Raw genomic sequence first — 22,432 nt, forward strand, 5'->3', positions numbered from 1 at the left:
AATTTCAACTAGTTAGCCAAGGGAGCACTCTCATCCTTCTCTTTCTGTTCTTTCACCCATCATCTTTTTCAAGCTAGTTTCTCCCTTTGCTGGTACCTTGATGTCTTTTGTGACAGACTGCAAATCATCCAAGTTCTCCACCTATGCTAGAAATAAAACGGAGTTTAGTACCCTGAGCCAACAAAAATAGCTAAGAATGTGCATACATGCACACTAAATCGGAGACTTCAGCGAAGAAGATTTTTCCTTCTTTTTCCTTTGAAGAGGTTGAAGTTTCTTCTTTATCTTTTTGGTCCTCTTTGAATTGGTGGATTTTTAAAAAATCACTTTTAAATGAGTGCAGTGGTGATTAGGGACTACCATTCAGCAGTCACTAGAGATATGTGTTGACTTACTCTGAAAAGAGTAGTTTTATTAGGGTTTGTCATGAATTTCAGAAAAAAGCATGGGAAGACAGAGAAGATGTTTAAGCTAATCCCCCTGAAGAGGATGATTGCATTTCTCAGTTAATAAAGACTCTTGTTCTTGTAGTCTGGGCGGCTGCTTCCAAAAATCTAGCCAGTAAGCAAATAGAACATTACTGGAAAAAAGATTATGAAGCTTTTGTAATAGACTTAAAGGATTTTGTAGTGATTGTTACCATAGTTCAGATATCCCCTTGATGAAACTTTTTAAAAGGCTAAAGCCAATCTTTAACAGAATGAAATAAAAGGATGAAAGAATTTCATTTGCAGTACTCTTTGTAATATCATTTGTTTCTCTTACTGGAGGTGTGACTTAGCTTTAATTCCCAGAAGAATTATTTGGCTTTGATACTGGACGTTTTTCAGGGTCTTAAAGATTCATGGAGGCTCCCTTTGTTCTGAAGAAAGCTGCTCTGAAAAAAGATGCTAAACTCATTCCATTCGTAAATATCTGGGTGACTCCCAGTTGTAATGGAGACAGCCCATTTGTTCCACCAGGCCAACAGGTATTTATCATTTCTGGTTTTCTGTGTATTGGGAACAGTCTTCCCCTAAAATGAGGTCCAAGAAGTGACAATGAAGGCTTGTCATCCCAAGAGGACTGCTTGTAAAAGGCAAGCATTGCTGTTTCTTCTAAGAATGGGACTGAACTATTACAGACAGATGGTCTCTATAGATTATACAGTCTCCTGGCTTCCAGGGTTCCTCTATACTCCCCTCCATTCTAAATAAAGTCCTCCCTTCCTTCCAGTTCAGCCAGGAGATGGTCTTTTTGTTTTGAGCTACCGTTCAGAACCTTTAGGCGCCTTGCAGCACTCCACTTTTTCCAATATTTCTGAGGCAAATACTTTAGGTATTTTAATGTATTAAAAAAAAACCAACAGGAGATTTTTGATGGGTACTAGGTCTTTACCTTTCAACTGCTCAGTGAAAATATCTCTTTTCCACAGACTCTTTTCTGCTTATTTGGGAAATTTCTACTCTGTACTGTAGATATAAAAGCATTCCTTCCTACCCCTGTACTGTCTCAATACAGTTACCTCTGTTTCATTATTGTCCATATGCATCATTAGTATGTTGCTCTTTCTTTTCTGCTACCCATCCCATCATGTGTGTTTCATTCTTTCAGTCAGAAACAGTGCCTTTTTTTGTAAACCTATTGCTGTGTTTCACTTGGTGAACTTGCAAAACAAAATTGCTCTCAAGCAAATAACTTGAAGAGCCCTTTGCCATCAACATCTTTGCCACTGTGGGATTTTCTTTGCCACTGTGGGATTTTGTGGCTGGTGAAATATGTTACATAGATTCAGTGAAGGGAAATGGTCATCAGGCAAGTCTCCTTTGCTATAATCCTTTAACCTTGATCAGTTTAATAGTTAAACTATTCCTTCCTCTATATCTAGCCCATTTTGGTAGAATACAGCAATGGAACCTGTAGGTTACTTAAATCTTCAAAGGAAAATTAAAAGTGACCTCCCCTGGTATGAAGTCTTCAAAATTTTCTACCATTCAAAGGCAATGGCTTCATAACGTTTGGGAGAAATATGGGCAATTGAATAGACTGGCTCAGCTGTCAAACTCCAGACCCTGGCACGTGGGAACTCAAAACACAGTAGAAAATATTTTTTTAGGCTTCGCTGAGGCATGATACCCATTAGTTTCTGTTATTAACAGGAAACTCCCAAGGAAGTCTTCAGGTGGTGTTTCTCTCGGAGCTCCTCATACTATTTTCCTTTGCTTTCCCTTTTATTCTTGATGTGTTTTTTGGTACATGATGATGTGACTCAAGTTTAGCAGCTGTACTCTGCCTGAGAACGGGGGCAGTCCTATTTGCCAGTTTCATATGAAAATATCAATGTACAATCTGAGTTCCCTCCCTCTTCTCCATCTTTTGATTTTTTCTCTCTAAAGTTTTTCTTTTACTAGACTTTTTTTTAGAAGTATTTCCTAAGGTCACATTACTTATCCAATGAATCACCAGTTCATGTGCCTCGCAGAAGAGTTCTGCAGTGCTACCTTTGTATCTTCTAGAGAGTGGAATGAACCACTCTTTTAGCTGAACATCTTGGAGAGTCTTATAATTTGACATTGTCTTTGTTAGCCTGAGAGGTGAAGATTACTGCATGGGTGGTGGTGAGATAAGCTTTCCTTTTGCTGAAATCTTCTATTAGCAGTTTCACAAAGGACTTTCAGACCTTTAAAAACATATACAAGGAAAGAATAACTGAAAACATTTCATACCCCTCAAGACTGTGTGAATATATGAATACTTCATTATAATACACAACTTGGATCCTCCTCATCTTTGTGGTACTCACACATTGTACCTCTCAAGATACTACTTATATAAAGTGCATTATTATATGTATTGCCAAATAGTAGTGTTTATATATAAATATAAATATATAAAATATTTTATATAAATATATAAAATTTCTGCAAAACTATCCATCATACATACTGTTGTATTACTATTCACAACATTTTTGTATCTTCAGCTACAATGCTAATCTTAGTAAAGTGGTTTGCTACTTGGTTTAATAATGTGTTTAATTTAGTTCTGTGAATAAATTAGTTGGAGAAGCAGAGAGGGAGAGATGAAACAATTTCAACACAGTGGAATGGTGGCAGTTACTGGAATTTAAGTACCTACAGATTTTTCTTTAGTGCTCACAATTTTTTAAAATATAGTCTTTGTCATCCCCATTAAATCCCTAATTATGACTTATATGAAAACTGCTTTCTTTGGAGAGAGGACTGTAATATACATTCAGGATTTCATTAATAGAAATAGAGCAATTTTGAGAATGGTCTAATGTTTTAACATTGAGTTAGACTTGAGACAAACATAATATTAAATTGATCTCATTTTTAAAAGCTGAAGGGATTTTTTAATTCAGGTGAATTCTCTTGTCTCAATGAATGAATGAATTACTTACACTGATCAGCTTTCAATTGGTAAAACACGAATGCAGAAATCAACTAATATGTTAAGAAATACAGTATAGTGTATTAAGTATAAACTTAATTGTTTAAGTTGCAGTAGCAAATACCTAGAAACATACTGATGCTTTAAAATTTTAATACTGCGTTTTGATATTTGAATAGGCTATTTTGTAATGTTCAAACAGCTGAGCACAAGTAAGTAAATGGTAGCGGGAAAATGTTTTATTATTTAATATGAGAACAGAGGGTAACTAGTTTATTTGCTAAAAGCTACAATTTCTTGAAGTTAAATCTTTTGAACTATGCAAATATTCCTGCTTCATGTGTTAACTGAGGGACAAATCAACTTTTAACATTCTTGTTTCTTGTCACATTAAGACGCATTTTTTTATCATAATGGTGTAGCCAAATGTTTTTAATTTCATCTGAATGCTTTTGGCCACATATGTTTAGGCAGGAAAGAAGTTGAGAAAAAGCATGCAGTTGCATGTTTAACAAATCTTCACACTTGTTTTGAAACTTCACCTCTAAAACAAAAAGCTTTGAGTAGGTTTATTGTATAAATAACCCTACGCCATTAAGTACATGACTTTTTATCCCTTGTTCAATTGCAGCTATGTTCAATTGCATTTTATCTCTGCTGCTCTTCCACTCTTATTTCACTCTTGACCCTATTTCTAGGAGATGTGCGAGTAAGAAGTCGGGCAGGATTTGAAACAGAAAGAAGAGGTTCTCATCCATACATTGATTTCCGTATTTTTCACTGTAAGTATTTGAAAGCAGATAAATGACAAATACATGAAGGCTTCCATTAATTCTAACTTCTGGGCCTCTAAAAATTAATGCTATAAGCTGCTTATGTAACAAGAAACTACTCTTGAACTTTTCAGAAAAATCTTTCCACCACTTCATCCTTTTTATCCCAAAAATAGCACAGAAGAATCCCAATGCTCAGTATTACTTTATATTCTGAAAAGTATAGCTTAAACTTACGAACACATCAAGACTAGACACAGGTTTTTGAATGAAGTGAGGTATCATCTTGTATCCAGCAATGGATGCACTTATTATTTGCTTGGAAGAGACAAGAAGAGTACTTTTCCAGCTTTTACAAAGAGTTAGATGGTTCTGGAAGTGGAGACCTTACACGTCGGATTAAAATGGAAAAGATCTGCAGTAGGTTTCGGTGTCCCTGAAGAGATCTTAATCTTCTGAAAGGCTCCATTAATTTAGCACATGCAGATAATGCTGAAAATGTGGATGGGAGGGAATCAAACCTAAAATGAAACTTAAAGCAGCATAAGAAAATAATGAGCTTAAACAATTTGTTTAATTGGAAATGTGTTAGGAAACATAATTAATCTTTAAAAAAAAAGTACTGTAAACTTCAGTAAGAATTTGACTTTTTCTTTTTTCATTTTTCTTATGACTAGACATGCCAGCACTATGGTACAAAAGGTGCAGTATCCACAAGATAGTCCAATGGTTAGAGCAGTGACCTAGGATGTGGGAGACCTAGGTTCAATTTTCTGCTCTGCCATAGACTTCCTGTATGACCTTGGGCAAGCCATTTAGCTTCTCTGTGCCTCAGTTCTCCTTGTGTAAAATGGGGATGATAATGATTCCCTATTTCATAGGGGTATTGTGAGGGTAATATGTTGAAAGATTATGAAGCATTTTGGGGTCTACTGATAAAAACAGCTGTATAAGAAATAGTCATTATTATTTATTTTTATTCACTATGACGTGAACATTCAGTGAATATGCAGGTAATTTAAATTTTAACTCTTTAAAAATCACTAATAAATTAAATGTACAAATATGAAAGGTATTTTAAATGTCTTGTTACAAAGTATCCATGTACATTAGTGTGACAGATATCAGTACAGCTCTGTGAATATATTTAAGTGCAATGGGAGAAGGTGGAAAAAATCTTCTGTTGGCTCTAATTAAAATGTGGCTGTTATAATGACTTAAATGAGAGTGGCAGAAAAGAAAACCCCAAACCTGTTCCAGTTATTCCCTCCATTCCACTAACTTATTTTTAAAGTAGTCTAATTGGTGGTTTAAAACCCTTAAAACTAGTTATTAAAGTTACACAAAACAAGTGAGAAAACAAAGTTTGAAGAGTATGAGGTACTGAATTCTCCAGTGAAGGGGAATTTAGACTTTGTCACAAAAGCATTTCTTTTAAAAATTGGTAATCCTCCCGATGTTCAGCAAAATAAGACATTGCAGAAGTGATATGCAATTTATTAATGTTAAATTTTAAAATACATTTTATGAATGCAAGTCATTGACATTCTTCACATTCTTATTGACAAATTGATACAAAGGGGTACAGTTAAAAAAACAACACTTCTGTCTGGCATTGCTATCTAGATTTATGTACGGTGCTTATCACTGTGTCATCAGTCTAATATTTGTCCATCAGACAAGTCATGCCTCTGTTCACTCAGGCTGAGAACTCAACTTTTAGTAGCATTAAACTTGGTACCAAGAAATGTCTTGGCTACAACTTTTTCTTGAGCCAACTGTTGTGAGCTTTGTGTGTGCACAATTCCCCAGCCCTTCCTAGGAATGCAGGTGTGAGGCCAAAATGGGAAGGTGTACCTTGTTTCAGGCCCCGACCCCATGGAACAATTTTTTTTCCCTATAATTCCCCTGCAAATGGGTGGATTCCAGCCCAGTTTTTCTTCACTTGTAATTCCGCCATGTATCAATTGAAAGTAAATCCTTCCTTCTTTCCTCTCTGCAGTCCTGTTCAGGGTTTTTTCCCCACTCAGCCTCTTCAAGCAAAGATGCACTGTACCTTACTACCAATTCAGTCTCTGGGGGAGACTAGCTTTGACCTCTTCTTCTTAGCCCCCTCATTTTCTTTCTCTGGTGATTCTAGGAGGATTTTGTAGGAAGAATATCTGTATTTAGTGTCACATGACAAAAACCCTGAAAAATTTCCCCAATTGAATATAAACTACCATTCAAGAGGAGAAGGCAAGCTTGCCATCTTTTTGCCTTGGGCAAATTTGAAGAGAATCCTTCCAGTCCATTCTTCTATAATAAAGATGTTTGAAAACAGGCTGTATTCTCTCTCCATCTGTTGCCACTAGGTGCCTTTATCACCCTCCTGAGAAGTTTCCTTCCATCCCCCCAAATCTGCATGTTTGATTTGACCTTTCATGGCCGAAGATAGGCTTGGGTTCACATCCCGCTCAAAAACAACCAATCTTTCCTTTAAAGAGACTATCCTGTTTTTAGCATCAATCCTCTGAATCTGCTTAAACTGCAAGAATAAGGAGTGAGAAGAGTTTTTGACTTGGAAAGTACTCACATATATGGAAAATAAGAGTTGCCAGACCTTTTTCTAAAAGAGGATTTAGCAGAAGTAGAATTGAAGATGGTATTTCAGGTTAGGGCATAACATAGATTTCTGTATAGGCATCATAACAGTTCACAGTTATTTTCCTTGTCATTCTTTATCCATCCAAATGTTTTTAGTTTCCTTTTTTCACAACTTCTGAATGTTGAGCTATCCACAATCACATTCAGGTCTTTTTCCTGAATTGTTAATCAGTTTAGAACTCAGCAATGTGTATGACCGAATTATTCTTTCAAGGTTGTATTTGTCAGCATTGAATTTGAACTGCCAGTTTGAGTTGCCAATTCAACTAGCTGCATTAGGCCTCTCTGAAGTTCCTCATCTTCTCTTGCATTAACTAACCTAAATTTTGTCATCTGCAAATTTTGCCATTATCATTACTTACTTATTTTTTCCATATCATATTAAATAATTACACTGGTCCTAGTTCAGAATTTTGGATCATCCCACTCTTAATCCTTTGCCATAAAGACCTTTTATTGCTGCTTTGTTTTTTCTCTTAACCAGTTTGTTCTGTGACAGTACTTCCTGTGATAACTTATGCTTCTTTGGTAGTCTTTTGTGAAAAATTTTATTTGAACTTCAAAACAAGCCTTTTAACAAAATGTCAACTTGTTCTTTTACCTGTTCTTTTCTTGACAGGTTCAAAGAATTCAAACAGTTTTAGAGGCACAGTTTTCTTGTAGCAAATCTGCTGTGGTTTACCCCTATCAGAACATAATCATGTTTTATAATTCAACAGTTTATAATTGTTAGCATTTCAACAAGTTTGACCTGGTACTAAGGTAAAATTTATTGGCTGTAATTCTTGGGATCGCCTCTAGTTCCTCTTAAGAACAAGGAATAATAATAATAAAAAAAAAAGTACCACACTTGCTACTGATTGCACATTTTTCTTAGGAACTTAAAGAATGAAGTGGCGGAGATGCTAATTGATACACATGCCTATTATACCTGTACCTCTGCTGACATAAGAAACCCAGTCAGAAAAAGCCATCTGCAAGAACCTGTCAAAGTGCTTGGTGGAAGTTAATTTGTATGACATGTTCCAGGATTTTATTCTCCTTAAGGCCAGTTTATTAAGATTCTGCATTCTGACACACACTACCCTATGGATTTTGCTTTGGTGTCCTGGTGACATTTTTTGAAGATCACTCATATGTTACCTTTTCGGGTCCCAAATTCCTAGAAAAGATCCTTGTTTAGGACACCAGGTCTTGGGAAAGAGAACATCTCACTCTACCTTAGCTGCTGCTTCTTCATCTAGGCAAGAAGCCAACTTTCTATCATGACCCTCTGGAATCTGAGTTGAATGAGGTGAAACTAGCTTGATGTGACTATCCATCCCTAAAATGGATTTTCAGTGTCTGATAGATCTAATAGTTCCTGCATTGATTGCCCTTTGTCCATAACCATTAAGAGGCTTTCTGGGCACCCAGACAACCTTAATTCTGTCCTTTAGCGACACCCTACAGTAACAGTATATATATATATTTTTACTTTAGTCTGTGTGATCCTAGGTTTAGATTAAACTCGCTTTTAAAGATACATTAGATTTTACCTTCTTTTTCCTCATGTTGTCACTGTAGGACCAAGTTAAGTTTGTTTGGATGCCCTAACTGTGCATTTCCATACACTTCACTCTTAAATTTCTGGTTTTATAATGACGATATTTACACTATCCCAGTAATGTATTTTACGCTGTCAGCATTAACTCATCAGTTGAGCTGGGCTCTAGATCATGTGAGGCTGGAAGCATAGGCACAGGCACAACCACCCGTTAAAAGTTGGAAGTTGCGGGGAGGAGAAGAGAACAACAAAATGACTGCCTATCTTTCTGGAAAGTAGTCTTTTCCTTTAGTGTGCCTCATACGCTAAACCAGGGGCTCCCAAATTTTTTATTAAGGTAACCACCAACTGAATTTTGTTGTTGTGTAGTGCCCTTATGTATATGCACACTCTGTCCCTGCACTGCAAACCTAATATTTGCCCGGTGTGGAAGAGTAGATCCTGGGGTGGGAGCGGAGAATAGGAGGCTTGGAGAGCGAGTTCCCCCTGCATTGGAAGCTACTATCCCACAGGACTGGGCCCATCTTCCCACTCCATGTGTTGCCACCTGGTGCTTCGGGCCGCAGTGCCACTCAATTTGGCCTGGCTGCCCCACTGTCATGACTTTGCTTGACAATCTTACAGAGCTACTAACTGTCCTTTTTGGTAAGAAGAAAGTCAGTTTAGATGGTCTTCAGAGGTTGTTATTGAAGTATTACTCTCTTCCCTTTAAGTAAAAACAAGACACTAAAACATGAAGGGAGGAAGAAAATAGTATTCTCTCTTGCTTTCTTGCTTGCAAAATAGCTGCTGGGAAATTGCAAGGCATAGCATGTGGCCGTATCAGGCACTCAGACATCTGGCAAACTCTGTTTAAGGCATTGTTTTTAGTTTTCCTTTCTGGTCATAGGTTCATAGCAGAGTTGCAAAAGGCGGATTTGTCTTGGACAGCTAAAACAGATTTCTTCAGAGTCAGAAGGCATAAAAAGAAGATGGGAAAGAGGAGAAACAAGGTGGTAAAGGAAAATGGAGCATGAGGGAGGAGGTGACAACAGTAACACAAGGTTCACATCTTTGGTATTTGATCAGGATTTAGTCAAACCTGATGGAGGTGACGGTGTAATCTGGCTCATTCTCTTTGCCCTGGTCTGATGAAGGCATCTTTCAGGATCAGGATGATGAAGGCCCAATGGTTTGATGGCAGATTCCGACGATGCAGCAGATACAGGATGTGTCTCCAGCCATGATGGTGAAGCCGAACTCCTTTCGGTCCACCTGCTGAGCTGTACCCCCAGATAAGCAATGCCCAGAAAGGGGTGGCAACATCATTCTATTAAAAATTAAGCAATCTAAACTCACCTTTAGTGTTTTCAATTATAAACATCACCTGTCTTTTCTAAACTCTTAGTTTATGTCAATCTGTGATGTTACTAGGAGCCTTGAAGACTTTTTAAACTTTATAAAAATAAGCAAATGGGAAGAAAAACTGATACAAACAGATAGGCCTTTGCACAACATGCCCCAATTAATCTCTCCTATCCTCAAAGATGAGATAAGGTGCATCAAACACAGATAAGAGAACCTTGGAACCCCTCTTTATTGGAAAAAATGGAAGAGTGAATGAGCCAAACCTTTTAGGAATAAGTCAACTTGCATGTAGGTGCCCCATTAAGAAGTTAGGGTAAAATTCACAATCAGTGTGGTCACACAGAAAGATCTCTGAGTTATGCTAACGTTTTATTTTCCCAATAAAAGTACTGAAAGGGTGCAGAACAGTAAAAATCTTGCATTCAAGAGACTTTGTAGGTAACTGTCTTTTGTTGAAAAAGCCGGTCGGGTTGTGTCCCATACAGTAATCCAGAATTGGATTATGAAGATTTGAAATAAATAAGGTAAAGTTCATGTTCCCTCTTTTAAGTGAAGATTTCTTGACTCTTGCTCCATGGAGCTTGAGGTTGGAGTGATACATGTCATAAAACCTAATTAATCTTCTAAGTTTTGAACACCACCTCTGCACAGTCCTATCCTAAAGAAGCCAGCAAAAATAGTTAGAATTAATATAATATCCCTGACGTAGTTAATTGGCAGCTTCTACCCTGAGATCTTTTTTAGAACATAAAACTTTTTTGAGATTCTTCTAATGTCAGATATTCTGCTCCTTTTGCTAGGTATCTTCCTAGGAACCTGTTTTGGAATGCAAAAAGAAAAGGAGGACTTGTGGCACCTTAGAGACTAACCAATTTATTTGAGCATAAGCTTTCGTGAGCTACAGCTCACTTCATCGGATGCATTTTGGAATGGGTCTCCTTCTTTCCACATCCCCCCCCCCCCCAAAAAAAAAAAGTGAGCATATATGCTCTTCAACAGAGCCTATACTTTGTTAGACTTTTTATTATAAGACCTAGAGTTAGTTCTGTGGGCCTATCATTGAAGTTAATTAAACTGGCTCCTCTAGTAGAGGATAAGCCCACAATCTAACTTCATTTCCTTTCCTTTGAACCTTTGAGATCTCTTCCCCATTGCTGATTTACTCTGAAAGCCATTTTCTTGATGGCCTTCACTTTGGCTGTAAGCATGGTTTTTCTCACCTCCTACTCCTTAGTTGGTGTTTCATAATGAGAAGTTTATGCAGTTATTAAGACCATGTCCTCCTTCCCTGTCAGCTATGATATGGACCTTAGTTCTGTTGCCATCTGCAAAAAACAACAACAACAAAAGGCAAAATAAAGGACTTGTGTTATCTTCAGGGCTCTATAGTTTTACTTTTATAGGACTAAAAAGTTCCAGGACACTCAGGAACTTTTCTCTGAACTTTTGCCAAGAAAAAGCCTTCCAGACTATTGTCCAGTGCATCGGGAAAAGAAGCAGCTTGCCTGGCCAGAGGGCTTGCCCAACCTTTGTATTTGTCTTTTGTTTGACTAAAGCAGCTGTATCCTCTGGGTATAGTGGGGAGAGGCTCCAGCTGCTGACATTTAGGACCGCCCCCTTGGTTGGTCTTATGCTTTCTGGTTGTATTAATCCAAAATTACCGTTTCAGCTGCAGTTGCTTCCATGTATCTAGTTCTCAGAATGCTATATTGGTCTGGACTTTTGCCTTGTTCAGTGGATGATGGTATGTCTGGGAAGATACACAGTTATAGGATTGCTAGTTAGATCTTATGTTGTGAATTGTTGCACTGAAGGTTGATTCTAACTTTCATTTCTTCAGTTTTATATCTGTCTTGGTCTCTTTGGCATAAATAAACGGGTGGAGCAGTCAGAGTTTAGAAGATATCACTATGGTAAGGATAGGGTCATCTAGAGAACTTTTTATTCAGTTACTGTTTTAACCAACTTTGTTAATGTATTAAGTGTCTAGCACACTTTGGGTTGGTATACAATCAATTCCTGTTGGAGAGTTGGTATTTAATTTACAGTGAAGAGGTACAATCCCTATGTTGTGAATCAGTTACCTTGTGCAACCCTTACTTGTTTTATCCTCCTGTTACCTCTTATTGTATACTTAGCTTGTATGCTCTTTGGGGTAGAGGGCCATCCTTTTGTGTTGTTGGTATCTAACAGTGATCCTTGAATGGGGACCTCTCAGCGCTAACTCTGTATAAACAGTTATACTGAGATGTAGGAAATAAACGTTGGTAAATATTTATTTTTTCTTTTTGATCCAGGTCAAACCGCACAAAGCCATGTTAGTCATATTAGTACTTCATCTGTGACAGAACAATTTTCCACATTGTTCACTTTTTAAAAAAAAGAACACTTCTATCCTTTCAGTTTCTGTGCTGTAAACAAAAGTGAACATCAAAAGTGGGATGACAGGTGAAGGTCTTTTTATAGTCATATCAGTACAGTTAAAAATATTAAAGATAGTGGTAATCCTTTATCTTTTAATCTTTTAGCAATAATGTTAAAAATGTTATTTGTTCTTTAAGTAATGTGAAAAAATTCCAATGTGACATTTACATATTGAACGTATATAAAAATATATTTAAAAGTGCTCTGTGCGCCAGTATAATCAAAAAGGCAATTTTGGGTTTCCAGGAATTGCTAAATAAGAAAGAATATTTTAATCCTTTACTATGTTTGGTTTTGAGATGGTAATGATGAATTTCCTAATGTCTTTGATCAGACTGGATTGGTGATCGGGATATGTTGATAACAGAAATCTGTCTAGTCGACTGTAGTAAAATGGTAAACTCTTATATTTAAATTCTGGTAATAGAATTGTAAAGTTACCTTTATTCCAAAACACTTTCTAAAGAAGTTTGAAATTCGCCTGTGAAACAGTGTGCTCTTTTCAAATATGAGATCTGTGTATTAATCAGAAAGTTTGTGGTGTTCTCCTGAGTTTTGTAATAGTGGTGGAGGGGTGTGTGTGTGTGAGAGAGAGAGAGAGAGAGAATTCATTCTTTCAAAAAATGAGTGGGGAGAGCACAGATGTAGTTAAGGGCAGTGTTTGCTATTCACTATAAACCCTACATTTAAGAAATTAATACTTCTACCCCCAAAAAATCTTTCCAGTCTCCTTGATAGGATTTCCTTTGCAGATCCCGACTGCAGAAGCTGCAAGGTATTCTTTATATGTCTTGGAATAACTTAAAGATAACTCTCGATGGCTACATGCTCTGATCCACGAATATGAACATTCCAGCTGTTCCTCTGTCTGTTGGTGACAACAGTCTCTGTAAGATTCCAAGTTAAGCATTTAATTTTAGGATTTTATTTTATAGTCTGGGAGCAACATGTACAAGCTAGTGATCGAAAGGTCAGGGAGGTGTCATTTGATTTGTGAAAATCTACAGAATCATAATTGAAATGATGTCACCCTCTGTGGCGTGACAGTGAGGACTCGCTTCCCCCTTTCTGCTCCAGTTCCAGGTCCTCCGATTGGTGGAAATCTTGATTGTACAGTGTCATCGGAACAGTTTAGTTTGGTATCAGTCGGAAGTCCTTTCTCTTGTGAACACAACGGTATCAAACATGACAAAGCTAGAATCATTATGTAGATACATATTCAAGAAAATGTTTAAAAATCAATGTTTTTAAATTCTACTTTAACACAGGGATGCACTGCTTACATAAAATACATCAATCTTTGGTAATCTTAAGGAATTGAGCCTTGACATGTGGGACTGAAAACATTTATTAATCAATGTCATCATCAGTATCCTCTCCATCTAGGGCACCACTACTAAGACACATTGTCACACTGATCCTCATCCACACCGTACTCTCATATCTCCATCCAAGGCTGGCTGCTGTTCAAATGTTTGCAGGGTGGTGAGCATCTGGTCTTTGCATATGAGCATTTAATTAGCTGAAGGATTGATTCGAGAGCACGTGGTATTTCACACATAACTGGTGTGATCAGTCCATCCTCCAAGATGTGTTCATACCTGATAGGGGAGGGTAGTTTTGGATTTGCTAAATCATCTAGAGCCATTCCATTGCTTGATAATTTGCCCTCTTGATAGCCGATATATATACACCCTTTGTTACTGGCAATTTTTCTTTTTTTTTATCTGCTTCTTGGAAAACCTCTACCAATGTAACTCTGCAAGTACCATAATGTTGGTCTTCAGATGGTAAACTCAGCATGTGACTGCTTCCAGGGCATTTATGATCTCATCAGTGATGGTGTCAGACATTCGGAGCACCTTCAGAGTGAGAGAGCCTTTGGAGGCTGAATCAAATACCTTCCAGTAAGATAATTTGGTCTTTCCAGCCAACCTTTCAGTAGGGTCACACTCTGAGAGAGCTTGGAAACCTGGCAATGTGGTGACTAATGGTCCCAGTGACAGGAACACATTCCTGAGGGATAAACAGCTATTCTATTCCCAGCAGCAGGCACAAAACCAGAATTTTGCAGATGTCTTTGGTAGTGTCTCACAGAGGGCATTGGAACATCTGTGTCTTGTGCAAAAATCTGGAGTTTAGTAGCATCTCTGTGCCATTGATGGCATGCAAGATAATTTTAGGGCTTGTCTATACTTGCAGCTAAATTGGCACTGCTGCTATCTGTGCAGTGGTATAGATTTAGTGGGTCTGGTGAAGACCTGCTAAGTTGATGGGAGAGCGCACTATCTTCGACGTCTGTATTCCACCTTCCCGAGAGGCGGAAGGTAAGTCGGCAGGAGAGCGTCTCCTATCGACACAGTGTGGTGTTGACACTGCTTTAAGTAGACCTAAAGTATGTCAACTTCAGTTACCTAATTTACATAACTGAAGTAGCGTAGCTTAGGTTGATATGAAGCTTTAGTGTAGACCAGCCCTTAGTGTCAGCCTTATCTTGGGAACTACAAAGAAACTCTGCCAAACAGTGTGAAGCAGCAACTTCATTGTGCCATGTGATGAAATTCTTAAAGCAATTCTCCACATACTGGAGCATTTTTTCCACAAGGTATGTGATTAACTTGTCCTTTGTGCGAGTGTGAGACAGTAGCTTCTTCACTGGGACATCAACACGTTCTTCCGCTTTTTAAAACATCTTGTCTTTTCCAGCTTTTAAGGTATGCACTATTATTCATTTTTGTGGATAAATTGCTAAAAACAGTGTCCATATTTCAGTTCGTCTTCCATAAGTGCTCTGAGCCTTTCTGCTAAGCATTTGTTCCTTTTCAATTCCATTTAAAGCACATATCTCTCTGTATTTAGCCTCTGCATCAGTCATTGCCGTCACTTGCCTATCCATTAGCACCTCTGAAAGGCAATTTATGAACTCCAGCTGAGTTGCAGTAGTAAAATCAGTATTAGTTTCTGTTGCTTTTTCCTTTTGATGCAACTCATCACATACATTTTTGGTGCATCTCTCAATGTGATATGTGATGTTGTATGCATAGGTGTCTTTTGGATCAATGCACCCACTTTACTTTCCATACAGTTCTCTCTAAGAGTGACTGCTTCATGCAGTTTTTCACTTGTCTGATATGTTGAAACTGCGCTTTATGGATGCCTTCAGGCTTCCGGCTTACCACAGAAGAAGCAGGTGTTCTCTAAATGCATGCTATGGGACCTACTGTAAGGCAAGTCTCTACCCCGACTGGCCCTTGTCCCAGCATCTTCAGCTTTTTCCTGATGCTCATGTATTTCCTCTCCAACCTTGCTAAATTCAGTTTATGGGTGCACTTCTTATAGCATGTAGGGTGCCACTAGGCATGGTGTTTAACCAACTCCTCCATGGTGGTATTCTGAAAAGATTCAACTGCTAGCTGGTACTTTTTGTCTCCCCATTGATGCCTAAAAATGGTCAAGACAAAAGTAAAAATAAGGATTTTGTAATAATTACAAGTCCAAAGTATTTTATGTATGTTTTATATAACTATGTGCACACCATTTGCAGATGGATTCCAGTAATTTCTGCTGACATCTTAATCAGTGCCTCATTACAACTCTTGGCATAATAAACAAAGCTGATAATCAGTCCCACTGAACTGCTTCTTTTTTGCCGATGATGACAAATCAACTTGAAGCGCTCCTTCCATTGATATTAATCTGTAACACTTAAAAAAAAATTAATTGGGTATCATGTTCTGAGCATTAACTGATAACACAGTATTGTCAGTCGAGGGCCACAATTTAACTTTGTGAAGGCTACATTGTTGACATGCCTGTGTTAAAGTATAATTTGAAAAGTTGATTTTTAAACATTTTCTCTAATACATATCTATATAATTGGTCTAGGTTTGTTGTGTTTAGTACCATTGTGTTCATGGGAGAAAAGGCTTTTGAATTATACCCAACTCGACCCATTTCTGACAACATTGTATTATCAAAATTTCTACCAACTGGAGGACCTGGAGCTGTGAGCTTGGGCAGCAAATCTCTGCTGGCATGCCACAGAAGGTGACACCACTGAAATTATAGTTTGGTAGATTTTTATGAATCAACTGACACCTCCCTTTATCTGTCATTAACTTGCCCACAGAATTACACAAGTTCCCAGGTTGTTAATAGTTTATTTTGATATTACCACTAAGTAACTTTTGATATAGCATTAACTTCTTCCCTCCTACGGTTCATAAATGCATCTCTTATTTTGTTATGGTAGTTGGTGGTGGTATAGGAGCCTGGATAAATAAATAGGTCCCAAAAGCACCTGGGTTTGATGGAGCAGCACAATGTGAGTAACAAACTAGAATGTAAAGTTATTTTAAAATATCTCGAAAACTTAAAGGTGTTCAGTTCCTGTGGTTTTGGTTCCCTGAGCAAGAGGTCAACAGGACACAAAAATTAAGGTAATCTTGGTTTCCTTGTCTGGTCAGTGTTTGACATCTGAGGGCTCTGAAACAATACATCCGACAGTAGGACCCACTTCTTTCTTTAAAGACCACCAGGTTCAATATTTGTAAAAAATTATTTCCTCATGTAAAACACTGTTTAATACATTTTTTAATGCAGCCATAAGGGAGCTTAAAGAAATGTACCCCTAAAGATACTGATATTCAAAAATGCTGAAACTGAAGACATGGGTATTGTGGATTGGATATATTAAATTGTGATTGTGCAGATGCTTTGATCTGAACATCTTGTCTAATGTATCCCTTCATGTTCAGTACCTGAAATTTTAACAAGAGGAAAAGAATAATATTTCGATGTCCCAACAAAGACAAATTTGTGGACATATGTCCAGAATTCCAAAATGCTGACTTTCTTCTAACTCTTTGGATCATCTAATGTAGATACTTCTGTTTAACAAAAGGGTGTATGTACATACATACTAAAATTTAATTGAGCAGAGCAGTATTTTTTTGAAAGAAGTCTTTCTACCTTCCCTGTTGATATTGCTCCCATTAAGATGTTTATGAAACAAAAGTAAGTGAAGTATTGAATATCTCAAAGAAAACAGTGAACAGGGAACAATCTTGAAATATGATCAACCTTGGATATAAGACTTCTTTAATAAAAGTAACTGTGAGGGTAAGACCTAAGTAGACAGCAAGAAATGTGGCATACTGGCAAATTCACCAGTACATGGAACAAAGGCCCACAACCTGGGAGTCATTTCTGACACTTTCCTCTCCCTTGCTCCACACATCCAGGCCATTTCCAATCCTGTAACCTTTTTCTTTCCACATCTCCAAGACCGATTCTTTTCCTTCCATTCAGTCATCTAAATCTCTCATTCACTGCCTCATACCTGCCTTGATTAATGCTCTATCCTCGTCTGTGGCCTCCGTGGCATATGCAGTGCCCTCATTTAGTGCATACAAAATTTTGCTTTTTAAACTCCTGTTCCTTGTCTACTGGTTTGATCATGCAACTCCCTTCCTTGAATTTCTCCTTTTGGCAGCACATCCAATATTGTATTAAGTTTAAGCTTCTTGTCACCCCCTTCAAACCTGCTATTCTGTCCCTCCCTTCTTATCCATCTTTGCCAAGCATTGTATTGCCCCAGTCACCTCCAGCATTACTCCCAAGCTCACCTACCACTTTGCCAGACTTTTCACACAATCATCTCCTGGCTTTCCTCAAAGCCCTCTGTGTATTGTACAACCTCTTTGAGTTCATCCTGAAGGCCCCTAGTTTGCCCTCATTTAAGTCCTTTTTGGGGTATGTCACTAAGCCTGGGCTTTGACTCAGGTTTGAGTCCAGGTCCCCGTTCTAGCTACAAACAAATCAATTCAATCCAGGTCAGCAAACACTCAGGACTCTGGTCCTAGGAACCTGTTAGAGGGCGGTGTGTAGTCCTGCTGTGACTTGCATCCAAACACTGTCATTTTGCAGTGTGGATGGAGGTCAAGCCGCAGATCTGCATCAGTGTCTGTAGTGCAGCATGGATATGTTAGTACAGGTGTGAGACTCATGTCCAGCAATTGTAAACATGGGCATACAGTGTACTGTGGTTTCTTAAGCCCAGGCTTGCAAACAGAATCCATGGGCCAGGGTCCCACAGACCTGGATTTACAATGCAGTGTACAATACCCCCAAAGACCCATTTCTGCTGTGCTATCTTTAAATGAATCAAATTATATGGAATTTAAAGGGTAGTACCTCATTTCCCTTACAGATAGCCAAATTGGCTTGTGGTATGACAAGTGTCTTTGTTAACTGTAAATTCTATAGCCAGAACTATGTATGTTGATTAGGAATAATGTTTGAATTACTATATGTGATCTGAATTCTCAGCTTTTTGATGCATAGTGTATGTTCTTTTACCAAGGACTATCCTGAAATTCCTGGATTTTGTATTTGAATTTGAGTACTTTTAAGATGGTTATTCTGTGTATATCGCATTCAAGTAAAAGTTGGAGAATTGGTGTTGTGATAGGAGGAGGACGAAGGAGGGGAAAATTTCCCTTATCTGGAAGCTACCTTCCAATAATGGTAAAGGAGGTTTATTCCTCATGCACTAGCATTGCTTCAAGAGATGGGTTACAGGTCTGAGACACAAAATGTGGTGACAGGAAATTTGATTATTAGAAATATTGATAGGTTGATATGTGGTGACAAAGCCAACTGATGACTTGCCTACTGGATATGAAGATATTGGACATCTAGGCAAGCTTCTAGTGAATCCTGGGCAGCAAGTTGAGTAGTTGCAATATGTAGTGACTTAGGGGGATGTAGAAGGGAGGACCTGGAGTCAGACAGCTGCAGCGGCACAGGAGCTAGCAAACAGAGCTGTAAACAGGGGAGTTTGAGTGGGAGTTTGCAAGGGGGGTTTGTCTTGTGGTGCTTGTGTGGGGTTTGGTTTTGCTGTGGGTGGTGGTGTTTTGGTGTGGTTTGTGTTTCCCAGATTAACAGGATTTAGGTGGGAAGGCTATGACAGATTCAGAGGTGGCAGTGGGAGTGACCCATGTAGCAGATGACACAATGAAGATGACTGGATGTGGAAGCTGTGGTATGTACATGATCCTGGAGGGGGCACCTGGTAAGAGTTTTGTCTGCATGAAATGCCGTCTGATAGAGCTGATGGAGGAAAAGATCAGAGGTTTGGAGATGCAGGTGGAAAGTCTGGTAGAGTTTAGGAAGGGGTTTGAGCAGATTATGGAGCAAAGACATGAGGTATCTGAAGGGAAAAGCTCAGACTTGCAGATGGAAGCAGGACTAGGGAATTCTGAGGGGAGACTGGGTGAGGAAAGTGGTCAGTGGAAGCATGTGACTAAAAGAACTAGGCAGAGGAAAAGACGGGCTAGTGAAGGAGAAATAGAGCTTCAGAATAGGTTTGCAGAGTTGGAAAATGAAGAAGGGGCTCAGCAGGTAGTCACTGAAGGTGACAGGGCAAGGAAGAAGAGAAGAGCGGTTAGTCCTATAGGAAAAGGGGAAGAGTTAATGGAGATTACACCAAATATGAGCCCCAGGAGGATACAGGATGGGTTAAAAAGGATTACAAGGGAGAATGGGAATGGAAAGAACTTGCAGCCAGAGGGAACAGGGGATAGACTGGAGAATAGCACCGTCACTAGGAAAAGGCAGGTCTATGTGATTGGGGACTCTTTACTGAGAAGAATAGATAGGCCTGTAACCAGAGCTGATCCAGAAAATAGGAGGGTGTGCTGTCTTCCAGGTGCTAAGATACGGGATGTAGACCTGAGGTTGAAAAGGATTCTAAAGGGAGCGGGAAAGAATCCCCTAATTATCCTTCATGTGGGAACAAATGATACGTCTAGATTCTCGCTGGAAAGTATTAAGGGAGACTATGCTAGGCTGGGGAGGACGCTTAAGGAAATTGAGGCTCAGGTGATCTTTAGTGGGATTCTGCCTGTTCCTAGAGAAGGGCAACAAAGGTGTGACAAGATTATGACTATCAATAGATGGCTTAGGCAGTGGTGCTATAAGGAGGGCTTTGGGATGTATGGTCATTGGGAGGCATTCATGGATAGAGGACAGTTCTCTTGGGATGGACTTCATCTGAGTAGGGAAGGAAATAGACTTCTAGGATGGAGGCTGGCACAACTGATTAAGAGAGCTTTAAACTAGGAATTTGGGGGAGATGGTTGGGAGATGTCCAGGTAATCTCCATGCCAGAATTTAGCATAGAGTGGAAAGAAAATGAAGTAAGAGTGGATACAGCTGTAGGTAGGAGGAAGGGCAGTGTAGATGCAAGTCTAATAGGTTATACTGGTAGTAAAATAACCGTGCCTAATAGGGTACAGAATGTGAGTGAGGCCAAACAGCAAAAATTAAGATGTTTGTACACTAATGCAAGAAGCCTAGGTAACAAAATGGAGGAACTAGAGTTACTGGTGCAGGAAGTGAAACCAGATATTATAGGTATAACAGAGACCTGGTGGAATAGTAGTCATGACTGGGCTACAGGTATTGAAGGGTATGTGCTGTTTAGGAAAGACCGAAATAAAGGTAAAGGTGGTGGAGTAGCACTGTATATCAATGATGAGATAGAATGTAAAGAAATAAGAAGCGATGAAATGGATATGACTGAGTCTGTCTGGGCAACAATTAAATTAGGGAAGAAAACTATTAGACCCTCCCCTGGGATAGTGCTTGGGGTGTGCTATAGACCGCCGGGATCTAATTTGGATATGGATAGAGCCCTTTTTAATGTTTTTAATAAAGTAAATACTAATGGAAACTGTGTGATCATGGGAGACTTTAACTTCCCAGATATAGACTGGAGGACGAGTGCTAGTAATAATAATAGGGCTCAGATTTTCCTAGATGCGATAGCTGATGGATTCCTTCAGCAAGTAGTTGCTGAACCGACTAGAGGGGATGCCATTTTAGATTTGGTCTTGGTGAGTAATGAGGACCTCATAGAGGAAATGGTTGTAGGGGATAATCTTGGCTCAAGTGATCATGAGCTAATTCAGTTCAAACTGAATGGAAGGATTAACAAAAATAAATCTGCAACTAGGGTTTTTGATTTCAAAAGGGCTGACTTTCAAAAATTAAGGAAATTAGTTAGGGAAGTGGATTGGACTGAAGAATTTATGGGTTTAAAGGTAGAGGAGGCCTGGGATTATTTTAAATTAAAGCTGCAGAAGCTATCGGAAGCCTGCATCCCAAGAAAGGGGAAAAAATTCATAGGCAGGAGTTGTAGACCAAGCTGGATGAGCAAGCATCTTAGAGAGGTAATTAAGAAAAAGCAGAAAGCATATAGGGAGTGGAAGAAGGGAGGGATCAGTAAGGAAAGCTACCTTATTGAGGTCAGAATATGTAGGGATAAAGTGAGACAGGCTAAAAGTCAAGTAGAGTTGGACCTTGCAAAGGGAATTAAAACCAATAGTAAAAGGTTCTATAGTCATATAAATAGGAAGAAAACAAAGAAAGAAGAAGTGGGACCGCTAAAAACTGAGGATGGAGTGGAGGTCAAGGATAATCTAGGCATGGCCCAATCTCTAAACAAATACTTTGCCTCAGTCTTTAATAAGACTAAAGAGGATCTTAGGGATAATGGTAGCATGATAAATGGGAATGAGGATATGGAGGTAGACATCACCATATCTGAGGTAGAAGCGAAACTCAAACAGCTTAATGGGACTAAATCGGGGGGCCCAGATAATCTTCATCCAAGAATATTAAAAGAATTGGCACAAGAAATTGCAAGCCCATTAGCAAGAATTTTTAATGAATCTGTAAACTCAGGGGTTGTACCGTATGATTGGAGAATTGCTAACATAGTTCCTATTTTTAAGAAAGGAAAAAAAAGTGATCCAAGTAATTATAGGCCTGTTAGTTTGACATCTGTAGTATGCAAGGTCTTGGAAAAATTTTTGAAGGAGAAGGTAGTTAAGGACATTGAAGTCAATGGTAAATGGGACAAAATACAACATGGTTTTACAAAAGGTAGATCGTGCCAAACCAACCTGATCTCCTTCTTTGAGAGAGTAACAGATTTTTTAGATAAAGGAAACACAGTGGATCTAATTTACTTAGATTTTAGTAAGGCGTTTGATACTGTGCCACATGGGGAATTATTAGTTAAATTGGATAAGATGGGCATCAATAGGAAAATTGAAAGGTGGATAGGGAATTGGTTAAAGGGGAGACTACAACGGGTCCTACTGAAAGGTGAACTGTCAAGTTGGAGGGAGGTTACCAGTGGAGTTCCTCAAGGATCGGTTTTGGGACCAATCTTATTTAATCTTTTTATTACTGACCTGGGCACAAAAAGTGGGAGTGTGCTAATAAAGTTTGC

General features: G+C 38.6%; 1 protein-coding gene across 2 annotated transcripts in view; it reads left to right on the forward strand.

The window, feature by feature from the left end:
* Positions 1-22,432, forward strand: part of PDE7A (phosphodiesterase 7A) — a 139,254-nt gene that overhangs the window by 87,458 nt on the left and 29,364 nt on the right. Inside the window, exon 3 of one of the 2 annotated variants that reach the window (XM_073331008.2) lies at positions 4,092-4,175. The exons of the other annotated variant lie outside the window; for it this stretch is intronic. Within the exon in view, the coding sequence (XP_073187109.1) occupies positions 4,092-4,175 (84 nt within the window). The remainder of the gene's footprint in view (positions 1-4,091; positions 4,176-22,432) is intronic. 2 annotated transcript variants of the gene reach the window in all.

Source organism: Lepidochelys kempii, chromosome 2, assembly GCF_965140285.1.
Source record: "Lepidochelys kempii isolate rLepKem1 chromosome 2, rLepKem1.hap1, whole genome shotgun sequence".
NCBI lineage: Eukaryota > Metazoa > Chordata > Testudines > Cheloniidae > Lepidochelys > Lepidochelys kempii.